The 18,411-nt window shown below is 34.8% G+C and overlaps 1 protein-coding gene across 1 annotated transcript in view; it reads left to right on the top strand.

Moving 5' to 3' along the window:
* The window catches only part of SYT10 (synaptotagmin 10), a 133,548-nt gene extending 118,806 nt beyond the window's left edge, over positions 1-14,742 (top strand). The window contains exon 7 of the mRNA XM_020973671.2: positions 13,981-14,742. Within this exon, the coding sequence (XP_020829330.1) occupies positions 13,981-14,055 (75 nt within the window). The 3' untranslated portion in view covers positions 14,056-14,742. The remainder of the gene's footprint in view (positions 1-13,980) is intronic.
* Positions 14,743-18,411: the final 3,669 nt, after the last annotated feature.

Genomic DNA, 18,411 nt, shown 5'->3' with positions numbered 1-18,411 from the left:
TTTTTTCACACTATATTTTTGCTGGTTTTACCACTCCAGAATTCATTTTGAGGCATTATTTTAAAGTTGATTCAAAGGTAATTTGGGAGGGCTTGGGTGAGTCCCTGCCTATACTCTGCCATCTTGACTCCCCATCAAAATTCTAAAATTAAATTTAATTCTTAAAGTAAAAGTTAAATGAGTTTCAATTGGAAATAGATAGCAAAAGTATACCTGTGGGTGACCTAAACTTTCCACTCTCAAAACTAGATAACCAACTACAAAATCAATAATAAAAAAGAAGTCAAAGAGATGAACAGAATTTTATAAAAGTTAGATATGATTTTCAGGAGAAAATTGAATGATAATAGAAAGGAGTATACTAGTTTTTCAGCTGTGTATGGAACCTTCACAAAAATTAACTATGTATCAGAGCGTAAAAACCTCACAAACAACTAAAGAAAAGCAGAGATATTAGATGCATTTTTTTCAGACCATAATACAATAAAAAATTATATTGAAAAAAGGACTGTGGAAACTTACATTAAAAATTAATTGAAGACTGAATAATTTAATCCTAAAGAATCCTAAAGTGTGGCAGAGCCAAGATGGTGCAGTAAAAGCAAGGACTTGCTCTTACCAAAACTCCTCCTAATACCTTTAAAAATGACTCTAAAATTCTAGAGCAGCAGAACCCACAAAAAGACAGAGTGAAACAAATTTCCAGCCCAAGACAACCTGAATGGTTGATGGAAAAGGTTTGTTGTGCTGGGCTGGGAGAGGAGCACAGTTCACCTTGGGTGGCACAGGCAAAGACAGGGCCCAGCAAACCCTGAGCTGCCTCAGGGGACTTAATCACTGGCATCTGTGATGGTTTCCAGACTTCTGAATCCACAAACAACAAAGACAACTTAGAAGGTCAGTAGGAAAGGTCAGTTTGATGTGCACCACAGATGGTGGGGGGAATCAAGTGGCTGATCAGAGTGGGTTGCAGGGATCTCTTTGCTGATGCTGAGGCAGGATTCACTTGCATCACTCATGCTTGGATCTGGGTCATAGTTTTGGGTGGTGGTCTTGGGGCTAGGAGGAGTGCTGGCATGGGAGAGTTTGTGGCAGTGGTGGAGAGGTAACCTTTATAGTACCAAGGCAGAAAAAAGTGCTTGTGGTCATTCATAGACCAGAGCACAGGCCAGAAAAGGAGTAAACATCTCACCTTTGATCATACCACATTGGAAGAACTAAAAATTTATAGGTTCCTAGAAGTATCTCTAAAAACAGCTGCACAAAACCCCTGAAGCTTGGAACAGTACACCCTCCACACTGGAAGCAGACCCCTGCCTTAACAAAATGTTTATAACTCAAGTAATTGACTGAGAACATGAGCACACAGCGCAAAAATGTCAGACCATAGAATCTTTGGTGACAAAGAAAATCAAAACATGCAATCAGAAAAAGACAACAAAGTTAACACTCCTCAATCCAAAGTCTCCAAGAAAAATACGAGTTGGTCTCAGGTCATGGAAGAGCTCAAAAAGGATTTTGAGAAGCAAGTAAGAAGTAGAGGAAAAATTGGTAAGAGAAATGGGAGTGTTGCAAGAAAATCATGAAAAATGAGTCAACGTACTTCCATTTCCGGAAGCCAAGATGGCAGAATAAAAAAGGTAGTTGCTCTCACTCTCCCCTGTCAACATCTGAAAACCCAGAAAATATCACCCCAGGAAAAAACCCTGGAACAGCTGAACTAGAAGAAAGACAGGGAGCAGCAGTGGAGCAGCCCAGCAAACGGGCATCCCAGTGCCTCAGCAAAAATATGGGAGGCAGAATGACAAGGGGCCCCAGGCAGATAAGTACCCTGTGTCATTCATCTGAAAGGAGCTGAAGAAAGCAACTTAGGGTCTTCCTAAAGTCCCAGCCTTGCTGATTCCAACCCAACTCTAGGTAAGCTGTCAGAACCCTACAACCTCCAACTGTCAACCAGGAGGAGATCCTGAAGCCCAGGTGGTAGAGCAGGCAAACACCAACACCTGGACCTCAAAGTGCCTCAGAGAGGGCAGGGGAACTGGTGGAAACCAGCTCAGAAAATCACCAGGTGCCTTGGCACTATACCTCAAAGGAATCTCCCAGTGCATTAGCAGAAAAAAGGGAGGCAGCACTGTAAGGGGGCCCAGTCAGATAAACAACCTGCACCACCCATCTAAAAGGGGCTGAAGAAAGCTAAAGGAAAGGAAAAGCAGGCAACCTAGAATTGCCTGAAATTTCCAGCCTTGCTGACTCCAGCCCAACATGAGGTAAGCTGCCAGAGGTAATTACCAACATAAGAAGCCCCAGCACACAAAGCCAGTGACCAAGACCTAGGCTCCCAACACAAGAAGCTTGGGTCAGTGCTCTCTGTTCCCCAGCAGAAGAGCTCAATCTCTTTAAAGGCCAGGGAATAAAGAAGCACCATGAGTAAAAAGAAACGTACCATAGATTCATATTATGAGAAGAGTGAAGATCAAGACAGAAATTCTGAAGAGGGCAACACTGTCAACAAATCCACATCTGCAACATCAAAAGGAAATATGAACTGGTCGGAAGTCCAAAAAACCTTCTTAGAAGAACTCAAGGAAGATTTTAAGAGTCAAATGAGAGAGGTAGAAGAGTCCTTAAAAAATACAATTGGCCAATTGGAAAAGAAGTACACTGAAGAAAACAAGTCCCTAAAAAACAAAACTGGCCAATTGGAAAGGAAGTACAAAAACTAACAGAAGAAAACAATCTATTAAAAACTAGAATTGGAAAAATGGAAGGTAATGACTCTATGAGAGAGCAAGAATCAGTCAAACAGAAACAAAAAAATGAAAAAACAGATGAAAACATAAAATACCTCATCAGTAAAACAACCAAGCTGGAAAATAAATAGCATCTATCTAAAACCATCAGCAAGCATTATATGTAATGGGGGGGGGGAACAAGCTGGAAGCATTTCCAATAAGATCAGGGGTGAAACAAGGATGTGCATTATCACCACTGTTATTCAATATTGTTCCAGAAACATTAGCTTTAGCAATACAAGAAGAAAAAAAAATGAAGGTATTAGAATAGGTAAAGAAGAAACAAAGCTATCATTCTTTGCAGATGACATGATGATATGCTTAGAGAATCCTAGAGAATCAAGTAAAAAACTACTTGAAACAATAAACAACTTTAGCAAAGTTGCAGGCTATAAAATAAACCCACATAAATCATCGGCATTTCTGTATATTACCAACAAAGCCCAACAGCAAGAGATGGAAAGAGAAATTCCATTTAAACTTACTGTAGACATTATAAAATATTTAGGAGTCTACCTCCTGAAACAAACCCAGGAACTCTATGAACAGAATTACGAAACACTTTTCACACAAATAAAATCAGATCTAAATAATTGGAAAAACATCAGCTGCTCATGGGGAGGCCAAGCTAATATAATAAAAATGAAAATCCTACCTAAGCTAATTTACTTATTCAGTGCCATACCAATCAAACTACCAAAAAATTATTTTATAGAGTTAGAAAAAATAATAACAAGATTCACTTGGAAAAGCAAAAGGTCCAAAATATCAAAGGAACTAATGAAAAGAAATGCAGGGGAAGGTGGCCTAGCAATTCCAGATCTTAAATTGTATTATAAAGCAGCAATCATAAAAACTGCTTGGTACTGGCTATGAAATAGAGTGGTGGATCAGCGGAGCAGGTTAAATATGGAAGACACAGTAGTCAATGACTGTAGTAATCTATTATTTGATAAACCCAAAGACCCAGCTTCTGGGACAAGAACCCACTCTTTGAAAAAACTGCTGGGAAAACTGGAAAAGAGTATGGCAGAAACTAGGCATAGACCCAAATCTCACACCATATACCAAAATAAAGTCAAAATGGGTTCATGATTTAGATATAAAGGCTGATACTATAAGCAAACTGGGAGAACAAGGAATAGTTTACCTATCAGATCTATGGAGAACAGAAGAATTCATGACCAAACAGGAGATAGAGAACATTACAAAAAGCAAAATGGATAATTTTGATTACATTAAATTGAAAAGTTTTGCACAAACAAAGCCAATGCAACTAAGATTAGAAGGAAGGTAGAAAATTGGGAAAGAATTTTTACAACCAGTCTCTCTGATAAAGGCCTCATTTCTAAAATATATAGAAATTAACAAATTTATAAGAATACAAGCCATTCCCCAATTGATAAATGGTCAAAGGATATGAACAGACAGTTCTCAGATGAAGAAATTAAAGCCATCTATAGTCATATGAAAAAATGCTCTAAATCATTATTGATTAGAGAAATGCAAATCAAAACAACTCTGAGGTACCACATCACACCTATCAGATTGGCCAACATGACAAAACAGGAAAATGATAAATGTTTGAGAGGATGTGCAAAAATTGGAACGCTAATACATTGTTGGTGGAGTTGTGAAATGATCCAACCATTTTGGAGAACAATTTGGAACTATGCCCAAAGGGCTATAAAAATATGCATACCCTTTGATCCAGCAATAGCACTTCTAGGGCTATATCCCAAAGAGATCATACAAATGGGAAAAGGACCCACATATACGAAAATATTCATAGCCGCTCTTTTTGTGGTGGCAAAGAATTGGAAATTGAGAGGATGCCCATCAATTGGGGAATGGCTGAGCAGGTTGTGGTATATGAATGTAATGGAATACTATTGTGCTGTAAGAAATGATGAAAAGGCTGACTTCAGAAAAACCTGGAAAGACTTGTATGGTCTGATGCTGAGTGAAGTGAGCAGAGCCAAGAGAACATTGTACACAATAACAGCCATGTTGTGCGATGACTAATATTGATAAACTTAACCTTTCTCAGAAATACAAGGATCTAAGATATCCCCAGAGGCCTCATGATGGAAAATAATATCCACATCCAAAGAAAGAACTGTGAAAGTCGAATCGCTATCACTTATTTTTACCTTCTGTTGAGTTTTGTTTCATCTTTCTGATGGTTCCTCCTATTGGTTTTAATTTTTACTTACAACTTCACTAATGTGAAAATACGTTTAATAGGAATGTAAATGTATAGCCTATATGAGATTGTGTGTCATCTTGGGGAGGGTGGTGGGGAGGAAGGGGGAGAAAAATTTTCAACTCAAAAGCATATGGAAGTGATTGTTGATAAATCAAAATAAAAAAAAGAAATTTTAAAAAAAGAAAAATGAGTCAACAGCTTGCTAAAGGAGACCCCCCAAAAAATACTGAAGAAAATAACATCTTAAAAAAAATAGACCAAATGGTAAAAGAGGTCCAAAAAGCCAATAAGGAGAAGAATGCGTTAAAAAACAGAATTGGCCAAATCAAAAGGAGGTCCAAAATCTCACAGAGGAAAATAATTCCTTAAAAATTGGAATGGAGCAATGGAAGCTAATGAATCTGTAAGAAATAAAGAAATTATAAAACAAAACCAAAAGATGAAAAAATGGAAGAAAATGTGAAATATCTCCTTGGAAAAACAATTGACCTGGAAAATGGATCCAGGAGAGATTATTTTAAAAATATTGGATTACCTGAAAGCCGTGTTCAAAAAAAAAAGAGCTTAGACATCATTTTTCAAGAAATTATCAAGGAAAACTGCCCTGATCGTCTAGAACTAGAGGGTAAAATAGAAATTGAAAGAATCTACCAATCACATCCTGAAAGAGATTCCAAAAGGAAAACTCCTAGGAATATTATAGCCAAATTCCAGAGTTCCCAGGTCAAGGAGAAAATATTGCAAATAGCCAGAAAGACACAATTCAAGCATTGTGGAAACACAAGCAGGATAACACAAGATTTAGCAGCTTCCACATTAAGGAATCAGAAGGCTTGGAATATGATATTCCAGAAGTCAAAGGAACATGGATTAAAACCAGGAATTGCCTACCTAGCAAAACTGAGTATAATCTTTCATGGGGAAATTGGAAATTCAGTGAAATAGAGCACTTTCAACCATTCTTGATGAAAAGACCAGAGCTGCATAGAAAATTTGACTTTCAGATATGACACTCAAGAGAAGCATGAAAAGGTAAACAGGGACTTATTAAAGTTTAACTGTTTGAACTGTTGAACTGTTTCCTACATGGAAAGATGATATTTGTAACTCATTAGACCTCTCTCAGTTTTAGGGTAGTTGGAGGGAATACACATACACACACACATATATTCAGTCCAACTACTATATATAGATATAGATATAGATATATGTATGTATATATATGTATATGTAAACAGAGGGCACAAAGTGAGTTGAATATGAAGGGATGATATCTAAAAAATAAAAGTTGAGAGAGGAATGTACGGGTAGAAGGAGAAAAGGGGGAGATAGAATGGGGTAAATTATCTCATATAAAACAGGGAAGAAAAAGCTTTTACAGTGGAAGGGAAGTAGGTGAAAGTGAGAGGGAATGAGTGAATCTTACTCTCATCAGATTTGGCTTAAGGAAGAAATAACATATATACTCAATTGGGTATGGACATCTATCTTACCCTACAGGAAAATAATGGGGAAGGGGATAAGAGAGGGGGGAAATGATATAAGGGAGAGCAGATTGAGGGAGGGGGTAATCAGAAGCAAACACTTTTGAGGAGGGACAAGGTCAAAGGAGAAAATAGAATAAATTGGGGGGAGGGATAGATGGAGGGAAATATAGTCTTTCACAACATGACTATTATGGAAGTGTTTTGCATGACTACACATGTATAACCTATATTGAATTGCTTGCCTTCTCAATGAGGGTGGATGGGGAGAGAGGAAGAATTTAGAGCTCAAAGTCTTAAAAATGAATTTTAAAAATTGTTTTTACTTGCAACTGGGAAATAAGATGTGCAAGCAATGGGGTATACAAATCTAAACTGCCCTACAGGAAAATAGAAGGGGAAGGGGATAAGGGAAGGGGAAGAGGTGATAGAAGGTAGGGCAGATTGCAGGAAGGGGTATTCAGAACGTACACCATCTTGGGGTGGGGGAGGGGGAGATGGGGAGAAAATTTGGAACTCAAAATCTTGTAGAAATGAATGTTGAAAACTAAAAATAAATTAATTAATTTTTTAAAAAGAATCCTAAAGTCAAAGGACGAATCATGGAAACAATCAATAATTTCTTTTTGTTTTTTTGGTTTTTAGGCAATTGGGGTTAAGTGACTTGCCCAGGTTCACACAGCTAGTAAGTGTCAAGTGTTTGGTCTGAGGCCAGATTTGAACTCAGGTACTCCTGACTTCAGGGCCGGTGCTCTGTCCTCTGCACCACCTAGCTGCCCCAACAATCAATACTTTCATCAAAGACAATGAATGACAATAATGAGACAACATACCAAAATGTGTGGGATGCAGCCAAAGCGTACTTAGGGGAAATTTTATGTCTTTAAATAAGCGTATATCAATAAAATAGAGAAAAGGCAGATCAATAAATTAGGTGTGCAACTTCAAAAACTAGAAAAACAATCAAAATCTCTAATAAAAAACATCAAATTTGAAATGCTGAAAATCATAGCAGACATTAAGAAAATTGAAACTTTGAAAAAAACTAATAAATAAATTTAGGTACTGGTTTTGTAAAAAGCTAATAAAATATATAAACCATTTGGTTAATTTTATTTTTTTAAAAAAGAAAAAACCCCCAAATTGCCAATATTAAAAAATAAAGATTGAATTCACCACCAATGAAGATGAAAGTAAAGCAATTTGGGGAGCTATTTTGCCCAATTATATGCTAATAAATCTTACAATCTAAGTGAAAAGATGAATATTTACAAAATACAAATTGCCCAGATTGGCAGTAGAGGAAATACAGTACTGAAGTAACCCTGCCTTAAAAAAAAGAAATTGGATAACCAATAAATGAGCTTCTTAAGACAAAATCCCCAGGACCAAAATGATTCACAAGTGAATTCCACCAAATATTTGAAGAACAGTGTCCTACCAAATTCCTTTTGCAACATAAGTGTGGTGTTGATACCTAAATCTGAAAGAGCAAAAATAGAGAAAGAAAACTAGACCAATTTCCCTAATGAATATTGATGCAAAAATTTTATGTAACATATTAGAAAAAAAGATTACAGTAATATATCATAAATACCATTGAAAGGAGATTTATACCAGGAATGCAGGCCTGGTTTAATATTGTGGGAATTATTAACATAATTGACTATGTTAATGAGAAAACCAACAAAAATTCTATGATTATTTTGACAGATGAAGAAAACAATTTTGACAAAATACAGCACCCATTCTTATCAAAAACAACAAAAAGCAGAGTAATAAATGGAGCTTTCCTTGAAATGATAAGTAGTATCTATCTAAAAACCATCAGCAAGCATTATCTGTAATGGAAATAAACTAGAAACCTTTCCAAGAAGATCAGGAGTGAATCCAGCATTTCTGTTGTCACCACTGTTATTCAATATTTTTCTAGAAATGCTACCTATGGAAATAAGATAAGAAAAAGAAATTGAAGGAATAAAAATAGGCAATGAGAAAACAAAACTATCACTCTTTGCAGATAATATGATGGTATACTTAAAGAATCCTACAGAATCAACCAACACACTAATGGAAATAATTAACAGCTTTAGCAAAGTTGCAGGATACTAAACCAACCCACATGAATCATCAGCATTTCTATATATTACCAATAAAGTCCAGCAGTAATAAATAGAGAAATTCCATTTAAACTAACTGCAAACAATATGAAATACTTGGGAGACTACCTACCAAAACAAACTTAGAAACATTATGAATACAATTACAAAACACTTCCCACAAATAAAGTCAAATCTAAACAGTTAGAGAAATATTAGTTGCTTATTAATTGCTCATGGGTACATTGAGTCAATAAATAAATATAACAATATTACCAAAATTAATTTACTTATTCAGTGCCATACCAATCAAATTACCAAAAAACATTTTATAGAATGGGAAAATATTATAACAAAATTCATCTGGAAGAACACAAGGTCAAGAATATTTAGAGAATCAATGAAAAAAACTGTAAATGGAGCTTGCTTAGCAGTACCTGATCTTAAACTGTATTACAAAATGGTAATTATCAAAACAATCTGGTCCTGGCTAAAAAATAGAGTGGTAGATCAATGGAATAGATTAGATTCACAATACTAAGTAGCAATCTAGTGTTTGACAAACTCCAAGGACACAAGATTTTGGAAAAATAAATTATTTGACAAAAATTGTTGGGGAAACTGGAAAGCAGTTTGGTAGAAACTAGTATAAACCAACATCTCACACCATCTCACACTATATGCCATGTTATGGTCAAAATAAGTACATGAGTTAGAAAAAAAAAGTGATATCATAAGCAAATTTGGGGAGCATGGAATACCTGTCAGATCTGTGGATAAGGAAAGAATTTATAACCAAAGAAGAGACAGACAGCATTAAAAGATGTAAAATGTATCATTTTGATTATATTAAACTAAAAAGGTTTTGCACAAACAAAACAATACAGCCACGATTAGAAGGAAAGCAGGAAATTAGGGGTAAATTTTCACAAGAAGTTTCTCTGATAAAGGCCTCATTTCTCAAAAATATAGAATATTGAGTCAAATTTGTTAGAATACAAGTCATTCCCTAACTGATAAATAATCAAAGGATATGAACAGGCAGTTTTCAGATGAAATAATCAAAGCTATCCATAGTCATATGAAAAAATTCTCTAAATCAACATTGATGACAGAAATGTAAATTAAAACAAGTCTGAGATACCACTTCATATCTGTCAGATTGGTTAATATGACAGAACAGGAAATTACAAATGTTGGAGGAGATGTGGAAAAATATAGACACTGTTGGTGGAGTTGTGAATGGATCAGATCATTCTGGATAGTAATTTGGAAATATGGTCAAACTCCTTTAAACCCCTGTATACTCTTTGACCCAGAAATACTGCTATGAGGTCTATATCCCAAAGAGATCAAAGCAAAAGGAAAAGGACCTGTATGTACAAAAAATTTATACCAGCTCTTTTGTGGCAAAGAATTGGAAATTGAAGGGATGTACATTAATTAAGGAATGGCTGAACGTGGTATATGATTGTGATGGAATGCTCTTGCTCCATAAGAAATGATGAGCAGGATACTTTCAGAAAAACCTGAGAATACTTACATGAACTGATGCATAGTTCCAAATTGATCATAGTTCCAAGTTGCTCTCCAAAATGGCTGGATCAGTTCATAACAGCACATTAGTGTCCCATTTTCCCCACATCCCCTCCAACATTTATCATTTTCCTTTTCTGTTATATTAGCCAATTTGATAGGTGTGAAGTGCTATCTCAGAGTTGTTTTGATTTGTATTTCTCTAAATAATAGTGATTTAGATAGAGCATTTTTCATATAACTATAGATAGCTTTGATTCCTTTGTCTGAAAACTGCCTGTTCATGTTAACCACTTAGCAATTGGAGAATGACTTGTATTCTTATAAATCTGACTTATTTCTCTATATTTGGGAAATGGGGCTTTTATCAGAGACACACTATGAAAATTGTTTCCCAGTTTTCTACTTTCCTTCTAATTTTGGTGCACTGGTTTTGTTTGGGCAAAACCTTTTTAGTTTAATACAATCAAAATGATCCATTTTACATCTTATAATTCCTTTTGTATCTTGTTTGGTCATAAGTTCTTCTCTTCTTAATAGATATTGCAGATAAATTGTCCCATGGTCTCCTAGTTTGCTTATGATATCAACCTTTACATCTAAGTCATGTATACATTTTGACCTTATCTTGGCATATGGTGTAAGATGCTGAGCTATATCTAGTTTCTACCATACAGTTTTCCAGTTTTCCCAACAGTTTTTGTCAAATACTCAGTTTTTTTTCCCAAAAAACTGGAGTGTTTGGGTTTATCAAATACTAGATTACTATGGTCACTTACTACACTGTTTTGTGTACCTAATTTTTTTCATTGATCTACCATTCTATTACTTAGCCAGTATGAGATAATTTTGAAGACTACCACTTTATAATATAGTTTGAAATCTGGTATGGCTAGGCCATTTTCCTTTGCATTTTTTTCCATTAATTCCCTTGATATTCTTGATCTTTTGTTCTTCCAGATGAATTTTGTTATTGTTTTATGTATTATTTATCTCTATAAGATAATTTTATCTCTACATGAATTTTAGTAGTGTGATTGCTATGGCACTGAATAAGTAAATTAATGTAGGTAGAATTGTCATTTTTATTATACTGGCACAGCCTACCCATGAGCAATTCATATCTTTCAAATCGTTTAGATCTTACTTTATTTGTGTGAACCTGAGTTTGTGTTGGCAGGTAGATTCTCATGTATTTTATACTGTCTGCAGTTATTTTAAATGGAATTTCTTTTTCTATCTCTTGCTGCTGAGCTTTGTTGGTAATGAACTAAAAAATGTTTAAAATAAAGGTTAGAATTTTTTGTTTACATGAAATTGAGAAAAAATAAAAATTAAATGCAAAAAACTGGAAAAAAATTGGAAAAAAAAATCAATCTATACTCCATATTTAGTTCTCTCTCTGGTGGCGAATAACATTTTTCATCATGAGTCCTTTGGAATTGTCATGAATCATCATACTGATCAGAGTGGCTTAGTGCTTCCCAGTTGATTATTGCTGCATTATTGCTGTTACGGTGTACTGTGTTCTCTTAGTGTTAGTGCTCACTTCACTTTTCGTCAATTTATATAAGTCTTCCTAGGTTTTTCTGAAACCATCCCCTTCATCATTTCTGACAGCACAATAGTATTCCAGCACAATCATATACCACAACTCATTTATTCATTCCACAATTGATGGGCATTTCCTCAGATTCCAATTCTTTGCCTCCACAAAAAGAGTATTATAAATACTTTTTTATATATGGGACCTTTTCCATTTTATTTTATCTCTTTGGAATATTGACCTTATAGTATGGTATGCACAGGTTTATAGCCCCTTGGGTATAGTTCCGAATTGTTCTCCAGGATGGCCGGTTCATAGCTCCATGAATACTTCATTAGTGTACCCATTTTCCCACATCCCCTCTAGCATTTGTCATTTTCCTTTTCTGTCATGTTAACCAACCTAGTGAGTGAGAGGTGGTGCTTCAGAATTCTTTCAAGTTGCATTTCTCTAACTATTAATTATTCAAAGCATTTTATTTGCTTATTGATATTTTTATTTCCTCTATAAATTGCCTGTTCATATCTTTCAACCATTTCAACCAACAGCTTTTAATTTTTATAAATACAGCTCAGTTCCCTATATATTTCAGAAATGACACCTTTATCAAAGAAACTTGCTATAAATAATTTCCCCTGTATTGTCCTTTCCTTCTCATTTTGGCCACATTGGTTTGTTAGCGAAAAACCTTTTTAATTTATGTGATCAAAATTATCCATTTTGTTTCCCATAATTCTCTCTATATCTTATATGATCATGAACTTTTTTTATCCATAGATCTGATAGATAATTTTTCCATGCTCTTCTAATTTGCTCATGATATTACCTTTTATGTCTAAATCATATACCCATTTTGACTTTATCTTGGTATACTTTGTGTTGATGATCTATGCCTAGTTTCTGCCAGAATGCATTCCAGTTTTCTTAGCAGTTTTTGTTGAATACTAAATTCTAGCCTCAGTAGCTTGGATCATTGGGTTTATCAAACACTAGGTTACTGTGGTTGTTTACTTCAGCATATTGCATACCTAATCTATTCTACTGCTCAAACGTATTTCTTATCTGTTATTAATTTGTTTTGATGGTTATTGCTTTGTAGTATAGTTTGAGATCTGGCGCTGAACCTATACTCCAATAAACCAAGAATAAGAAAAAATTCCACATATATTCCAAAATATTTATAGCTGCACTTTTAGTGATAGCTAAGAATTAGAAACAAAGTGGATGCAGATTAAATGGGGAATGCCTAAATAAATTGTAGCACATTAATGTAATAGAATCTGGTACAGCAGTATAAGAATATGCTATTAGAAATTCTGTATGTGACGAATATAGAGAAGCATGGAAACATCTCTGTGAACTTATTTAGAGTGAAGTAAGCAAAGCCAAGAAAATGATATACATAGTAACTACTACAATGTAAATGGAAACAATGACACATCAAAAACATCAAAAGTAAATATGACAAAATCATAAAGACCAAGTGGGACATAAAGAGTTAAGAGAAGACACCCCCAAGTTAACTCTTTGTGGAGGATAGATTTCCATAGGTGATATGCATTACACATATTTTGGGGGCTTTTTTTTAGGTATTAACCAGTTTTTCTCATCTTTTTTTCCTCTCTAAAAATATTTATTTTATGGGATGGCTCTCTGAGGGGTAGGCAGAGGGATAAAATAAAAATAATAAAATAAAAAGTTCTACAGGTTATATTGCTTCTTTCTCAGAGATGACTTAAGGGATCTTGAAAAGTTTTGAACTGTTAAAATATTTCATTTTTTTTGTACTCATTATCACAGCTCATCACTTTTACAAATTGTTACTGGCCAAGGACAAAAATTGCTAACTCAGAAGTGACTATATGCAAGTAATATAGAAATTGATACAATCGACCAGTTAGCAAGCATTTGTTAAGTATCACTCTCATCTGTCTAATTTTTCGGTTTTTTCCCATATAAAAGATTCTCCTTAACACCCACTTCATGCCTGAATCAGGAGGTCACTTTTTTCTGTCAAACTTCATAATGAGCAATTTTATTTCCATAGTAACCATAGTGTTTATAAAATATAAGACTAATCAAAAATAGTATACATGTCTTACTAATATGTTGCTACTTGTATATTCTATATTATGCTATACGTGTACCAAATGCCACTTCAAATTGCACGTTCCTAGAGGTCCATGTTATATGTATACTTACTATCCACCAAATATCTTATTTGAGGTGAAAAAAATCAATATTCAAGAATAATGAAATCTAGCTAATTATATTCCTGAATTTTGTCATGCTATCTGAATTTTCTGTCTTTCAGGTACCTGGACGGGCTACTAGTTTTGATAGTCAAGGATCCTGCTCATCTCCCAAAAAAACAACTTCCACACCTTAGTATCTTCAAAATAAAGTTAACATTGTCAACATCCAAGAGTATATCTTCACCAAATCCACAAAAACAGACAGTTTGGCTTCCTCATCTGAACTATATACAGAGTTTTATATTAAATTAATGTTGTTTCTCTTTCTATTTTGTCTTTATCTTGGTGATTATAATGACTTAGTATTTCAGATAGAGATAGAAGAAACTTTCCCTCCTTATTATGCCTGTGACATTATTATTATTATTATTATTACTACTATTATTGTCAAAGGACCATACTCTCTTAGTCTGAGTGGTATTTCTAGAAGTCATCTTTTATATAAGTAGGTACATCAAATGCAAATAATACTCATTTAGTAAAATGCATAACTAATACCATTATTGTGAAAGGTAGCATAATAGTTATATGACTATAGTTTCTAGATTCTGTAATTGTATGGGCAATTCCACCTGAGTAAACTTAGGAAAGTTATTTAAACTTCCTAGTAGGAGTATATTTCCCTGTCCTTAAGTTGAGAAAATTCTTTACTATAGTTCTTTCTACCTCTGATGTCCTACGTTTTTATTTGGTACTCTCTTCACTAATAAATAATGGAAGTTTGAAGTTTATTGTAAAATTCTCAGTATAGCTATCATCCCCTTCTGCAGTAATCTTGAGGTTATTTTTCTGGCATTATACTAGATATTTTATCAATTCTATAGAAGCTTTTTATCTCTTGTGAAGATTTTGGTGTTGTTGCAGCCAGAAAGTTTTTAACTTCAACATTATACTTTAACAATAAGAAGAAAGAAAATTATTTGAGGATATTTTAAAAACTATATCTTGAATATAAATTTAAGATCTAATCAGTAGCTAGAAAATGGAGTTTAACTAAATTAGCTCATCTAGTTAGCATTTATTTATATTAGCCTATTTGCTTTGATTAACTATTTTTGAACAAGGATTAATATTTTTGGTGATAAATGAAATCAGAGACTGCCTTTTAAATCACTCTTGCAAAGTTCTCATTGAATTTAGTGTGAATTTTCTGTAATATGGCTATATGTGTGTGTATATATTTATATATAATATATATGTGTAGTAGGATTTACTGTCAGAACAAAAGTCTCACAATGCTATCAGTATCCTTTTTTTCTATGAGTGTATAAAACAGTGATGGTAACTTTTAATACCAATCAGGAAATAAACTATGGAATTATGTATTTTCTTTTTTTTAATAAAGAAAGTAACTTTTAAATGTATTATAGAAATGGAACAATGTAACTACAAAATCAGTTTTTAAAAAAGAATAACAATACAGGTAACTGTATAGGTAATAGGAGGTAACTGATGGTGCTCTTACCTTATTTTTCAGATGTGCACTCATATGATATTTGATGATCAACACAAATATTGAACTTTCATTACTATAGATAATTGGAAGAAGACACAAATAGTAAGAAAACACATGAGGAAAAAAATATTATTCAACTAACTAATGTAAGCCAGAAGGACTGAGTCTTAATGATAAAATATTCATTTTAGAAAAATAATTTTAGTTAGGAAACAAAAGCTTTGTTCTTGGGATAAACCAAATTCAAATATCTCTTTCCTTATGGAAATGCTTTTTCAGATATATCTGCAGTTCGTAACCTAAAAGTAAATAAATGGATACATTTCCTGAGTGGATACTATTATCAGTATTTTCAACAAGTTTATATTTGCAAGGAAACCTAAAATCTTTTTCTTGGAAGTTTAGCCTTTTAGTTGCCCATTCTTTTTCTGTCACTGTTTCATTTTTTATTCAATTTCTCTAGCATCTAGAAAATATATTCAATTCAAGTTAGATTTGTGAGGTACATATTTTGTACAAGATACTATGTTAGGTATATTAGGTATGAAAGGTAAAGAATAATTGTTGGTGTGACCAGTTTTTGCCATTAGCAGGCAATCAGGAGACAATAGAAAATAAAAAATTTTTGTTCCTGTTTCCTGGTATTAAACAACAACAACAACTCTAGGCTTGTCAGTATGCAGAGGTTAATTCTTTCTAGAATGAGTTTGACCTAAGATGGTTAGAGAGAAGAGGAGAAAAAAATAGGGAGGAAGAAATGAACAATATTTTGAGAATAATTCATATTTTGGGAGACAATGAGGAAGACACCTCATTGTCAAATTTGTATAACATGGCCATACAAATAATATTTTAATTCAGAAACATAATGGTGCTGTTATATAATGACACCACCTTAAATATGTGTGTATGTATATATGCATGTACACATTCCTTATCTAGAATCACTTTTTCCATTTGAAGGGAAAGATAGGATTGCAGAGGCTCAAATTAAGATCTGAAGTGAAGTTATTTCCTTAACATGGATAAAAAATGGATGCAGAATGTAAAGAATAGCATTAGATTCATCATATATATACATATTATATGTAATATACATGTGTGTAAATATATGTCATATACATATTATACATAATACACGTGTGTGTGTATATATATACATATACACATATAGTCATAGCTACATTGCTTATACATATCTAATTTCGGAGGGTGTATTTATTTGAATACTTCTCAAATCTAAGATGAGACTGAAGAAGGAAGAAGGCACATGATTAATATGAAAAGATGTTGTTACATGCACAGCCAAGATAGTGGAGTAAAGGCAGGCACTCACCTGAGCTCTCTCCCAAACCCCTCTAAACACCTTCTAAAAATGACTCTAAGAAGCCACAAAAAGATTGACAAATTTCCAGCCCAAAACAACTTAGAAGGTCAGTAAGAAAGGTCTGTCACACCTGGGCGAGAGTGGAATACAGTCCAGCACAAGCCATGCCAGTACAGCCCCAGCCCCAGCAAACCATGAGCAGGCCTTGGGAGTGACTGAATGAGCAGTGGTAGTGGCAGTGGCAGTGGCTGCCTCTGGAGCTCTCAGCACACAGTCTGTAAGGGGCTCAAACAAATGGTCAGAAGGAAATATCAGGAGTCTTTTGGCTAGCACTGAGGCAGGACTCTGTTGCTTTACCCATACTCAGGTACAGGTCACAGTCCTGGTTGGTAGTCTCAGGGTGAGGAGGAGCACTAACATAGCAGAGCTTGCAGCCATAATGAAGGAAGGGGACCCTCCTCATAATTTTAGGGTGCTTGTGATCACTCACAGGTAAAGGGTAAATACCTCTCAGATCATACCACTTTGGAAGAACTGAAAACTTACAAATCCCTAAAAGTATCTCTGAAAACAGCTGTAGAAAACCCCTGAAGTTTAGGACAGTGTGACCTCCACCCTGGAAGCAGAGCCCTACTTTAATAAACAGTTAAAAGTCAAGTAATAGGATAGAGAAATGAGCAAACAACAAGGAAAAAAACCCTCTGACTATAGAAAGTTAATATGGTGACAAAGAAGATCAAAACACACACCCAGAAAAAGACAACTGTTGCGCATCCAGCTGTGAGAGTCTTAAACTCTCCCTCCCCAGGAATGCTAAGGCCAGCTTAGTTCCTGATACCCTGCACCGAGCAGTGAGAGGCAGGGAGACAAGATGATGAAGCTCCGTTTATTCAAGGCACAGGACAGTGTTTTATATCTTTGACTCATGGGAACATACCCCAATGTAACAGCGGACAAAGCACAAAGTTTACATATCTTTACCAACAGGCAACACCGAGAATTTTTCTCATGCGAATACCGAAGCATCAACAAGTACATTTCTTTGCAACATTATCCTGACTGTGTCCTTCGCCCGTGCTGCTCCTGTAAAAACACCATGTACTTCTTGTTCCCGGAATGTCCCAATACTTGATACATAAGCTAGCAATACCTGATACATATTTGAGCTAGAGCAGACTGTGCTTGAGCTAGCGACATTGTTTATAGTTTGAGCTCGCCTAGCATCAGAGTTTTACTGACCGGGAGGTGCAAGGTCCGTGGACGGAGAACCCAGCCAGGATATTCTGCTCATGTACTAACACCCGAGAGGGGCCTTCGCCCATCAGTAAAGTCTCATGAATACCCTGTGCTCCTCAACGTCCTACAGATCCCTAACAGACAACAAAGTCAAAGCTCCTACATCCAAAAAAAGCCTCCAAGAAAACGAGGTATTGGTCTCAGGCCATGAAAGAGCTCAAAAAGGATTTTGAAAATCAAGTTAGAGAGATAGAGAAAAAATTGGGAAAAGAAATGTGAGTGATGCAAGAAAAATCACGAAAAACGAGTCAACAGGTTAGTTATGGAGACACACAAAAAAATACTGAAGAAAATAACATCTTAAAAAACAGACTAGGCCAAATGGAAAAGGAGGTCCAAAAGCTCACTGAAGAAAATATGTCCTTGTTTCATAAGAAATGGTGAGCATGTACACTTCAGAAAAACCTAGAA

The sequence above is a fragment of the Phascolarctos cinereus genome, unplaced genomic scaffold (genome assembly GCF_003287225.1).
Source record: "Phascolarctos cinereus isolate Bilbo 61053 unplaced genomic scaffold, phaCin_HiC Scaffold_1;HRSCAF=81, whole genome shotgun sequence".
Taxonomy (NCBI): domain Eukaryota; kingdom Metazoa; phylum Chordata; class Mammalia; order Diprotodontia; family Phascolarctidae; genus Phascolarctos; species Phascolarctos cinereus.
The sequence above is the reverse complement of the archived record's forward strand: the minus strand, read 5'-3'. Positions and strand labels throughout refer to the sequence as shown.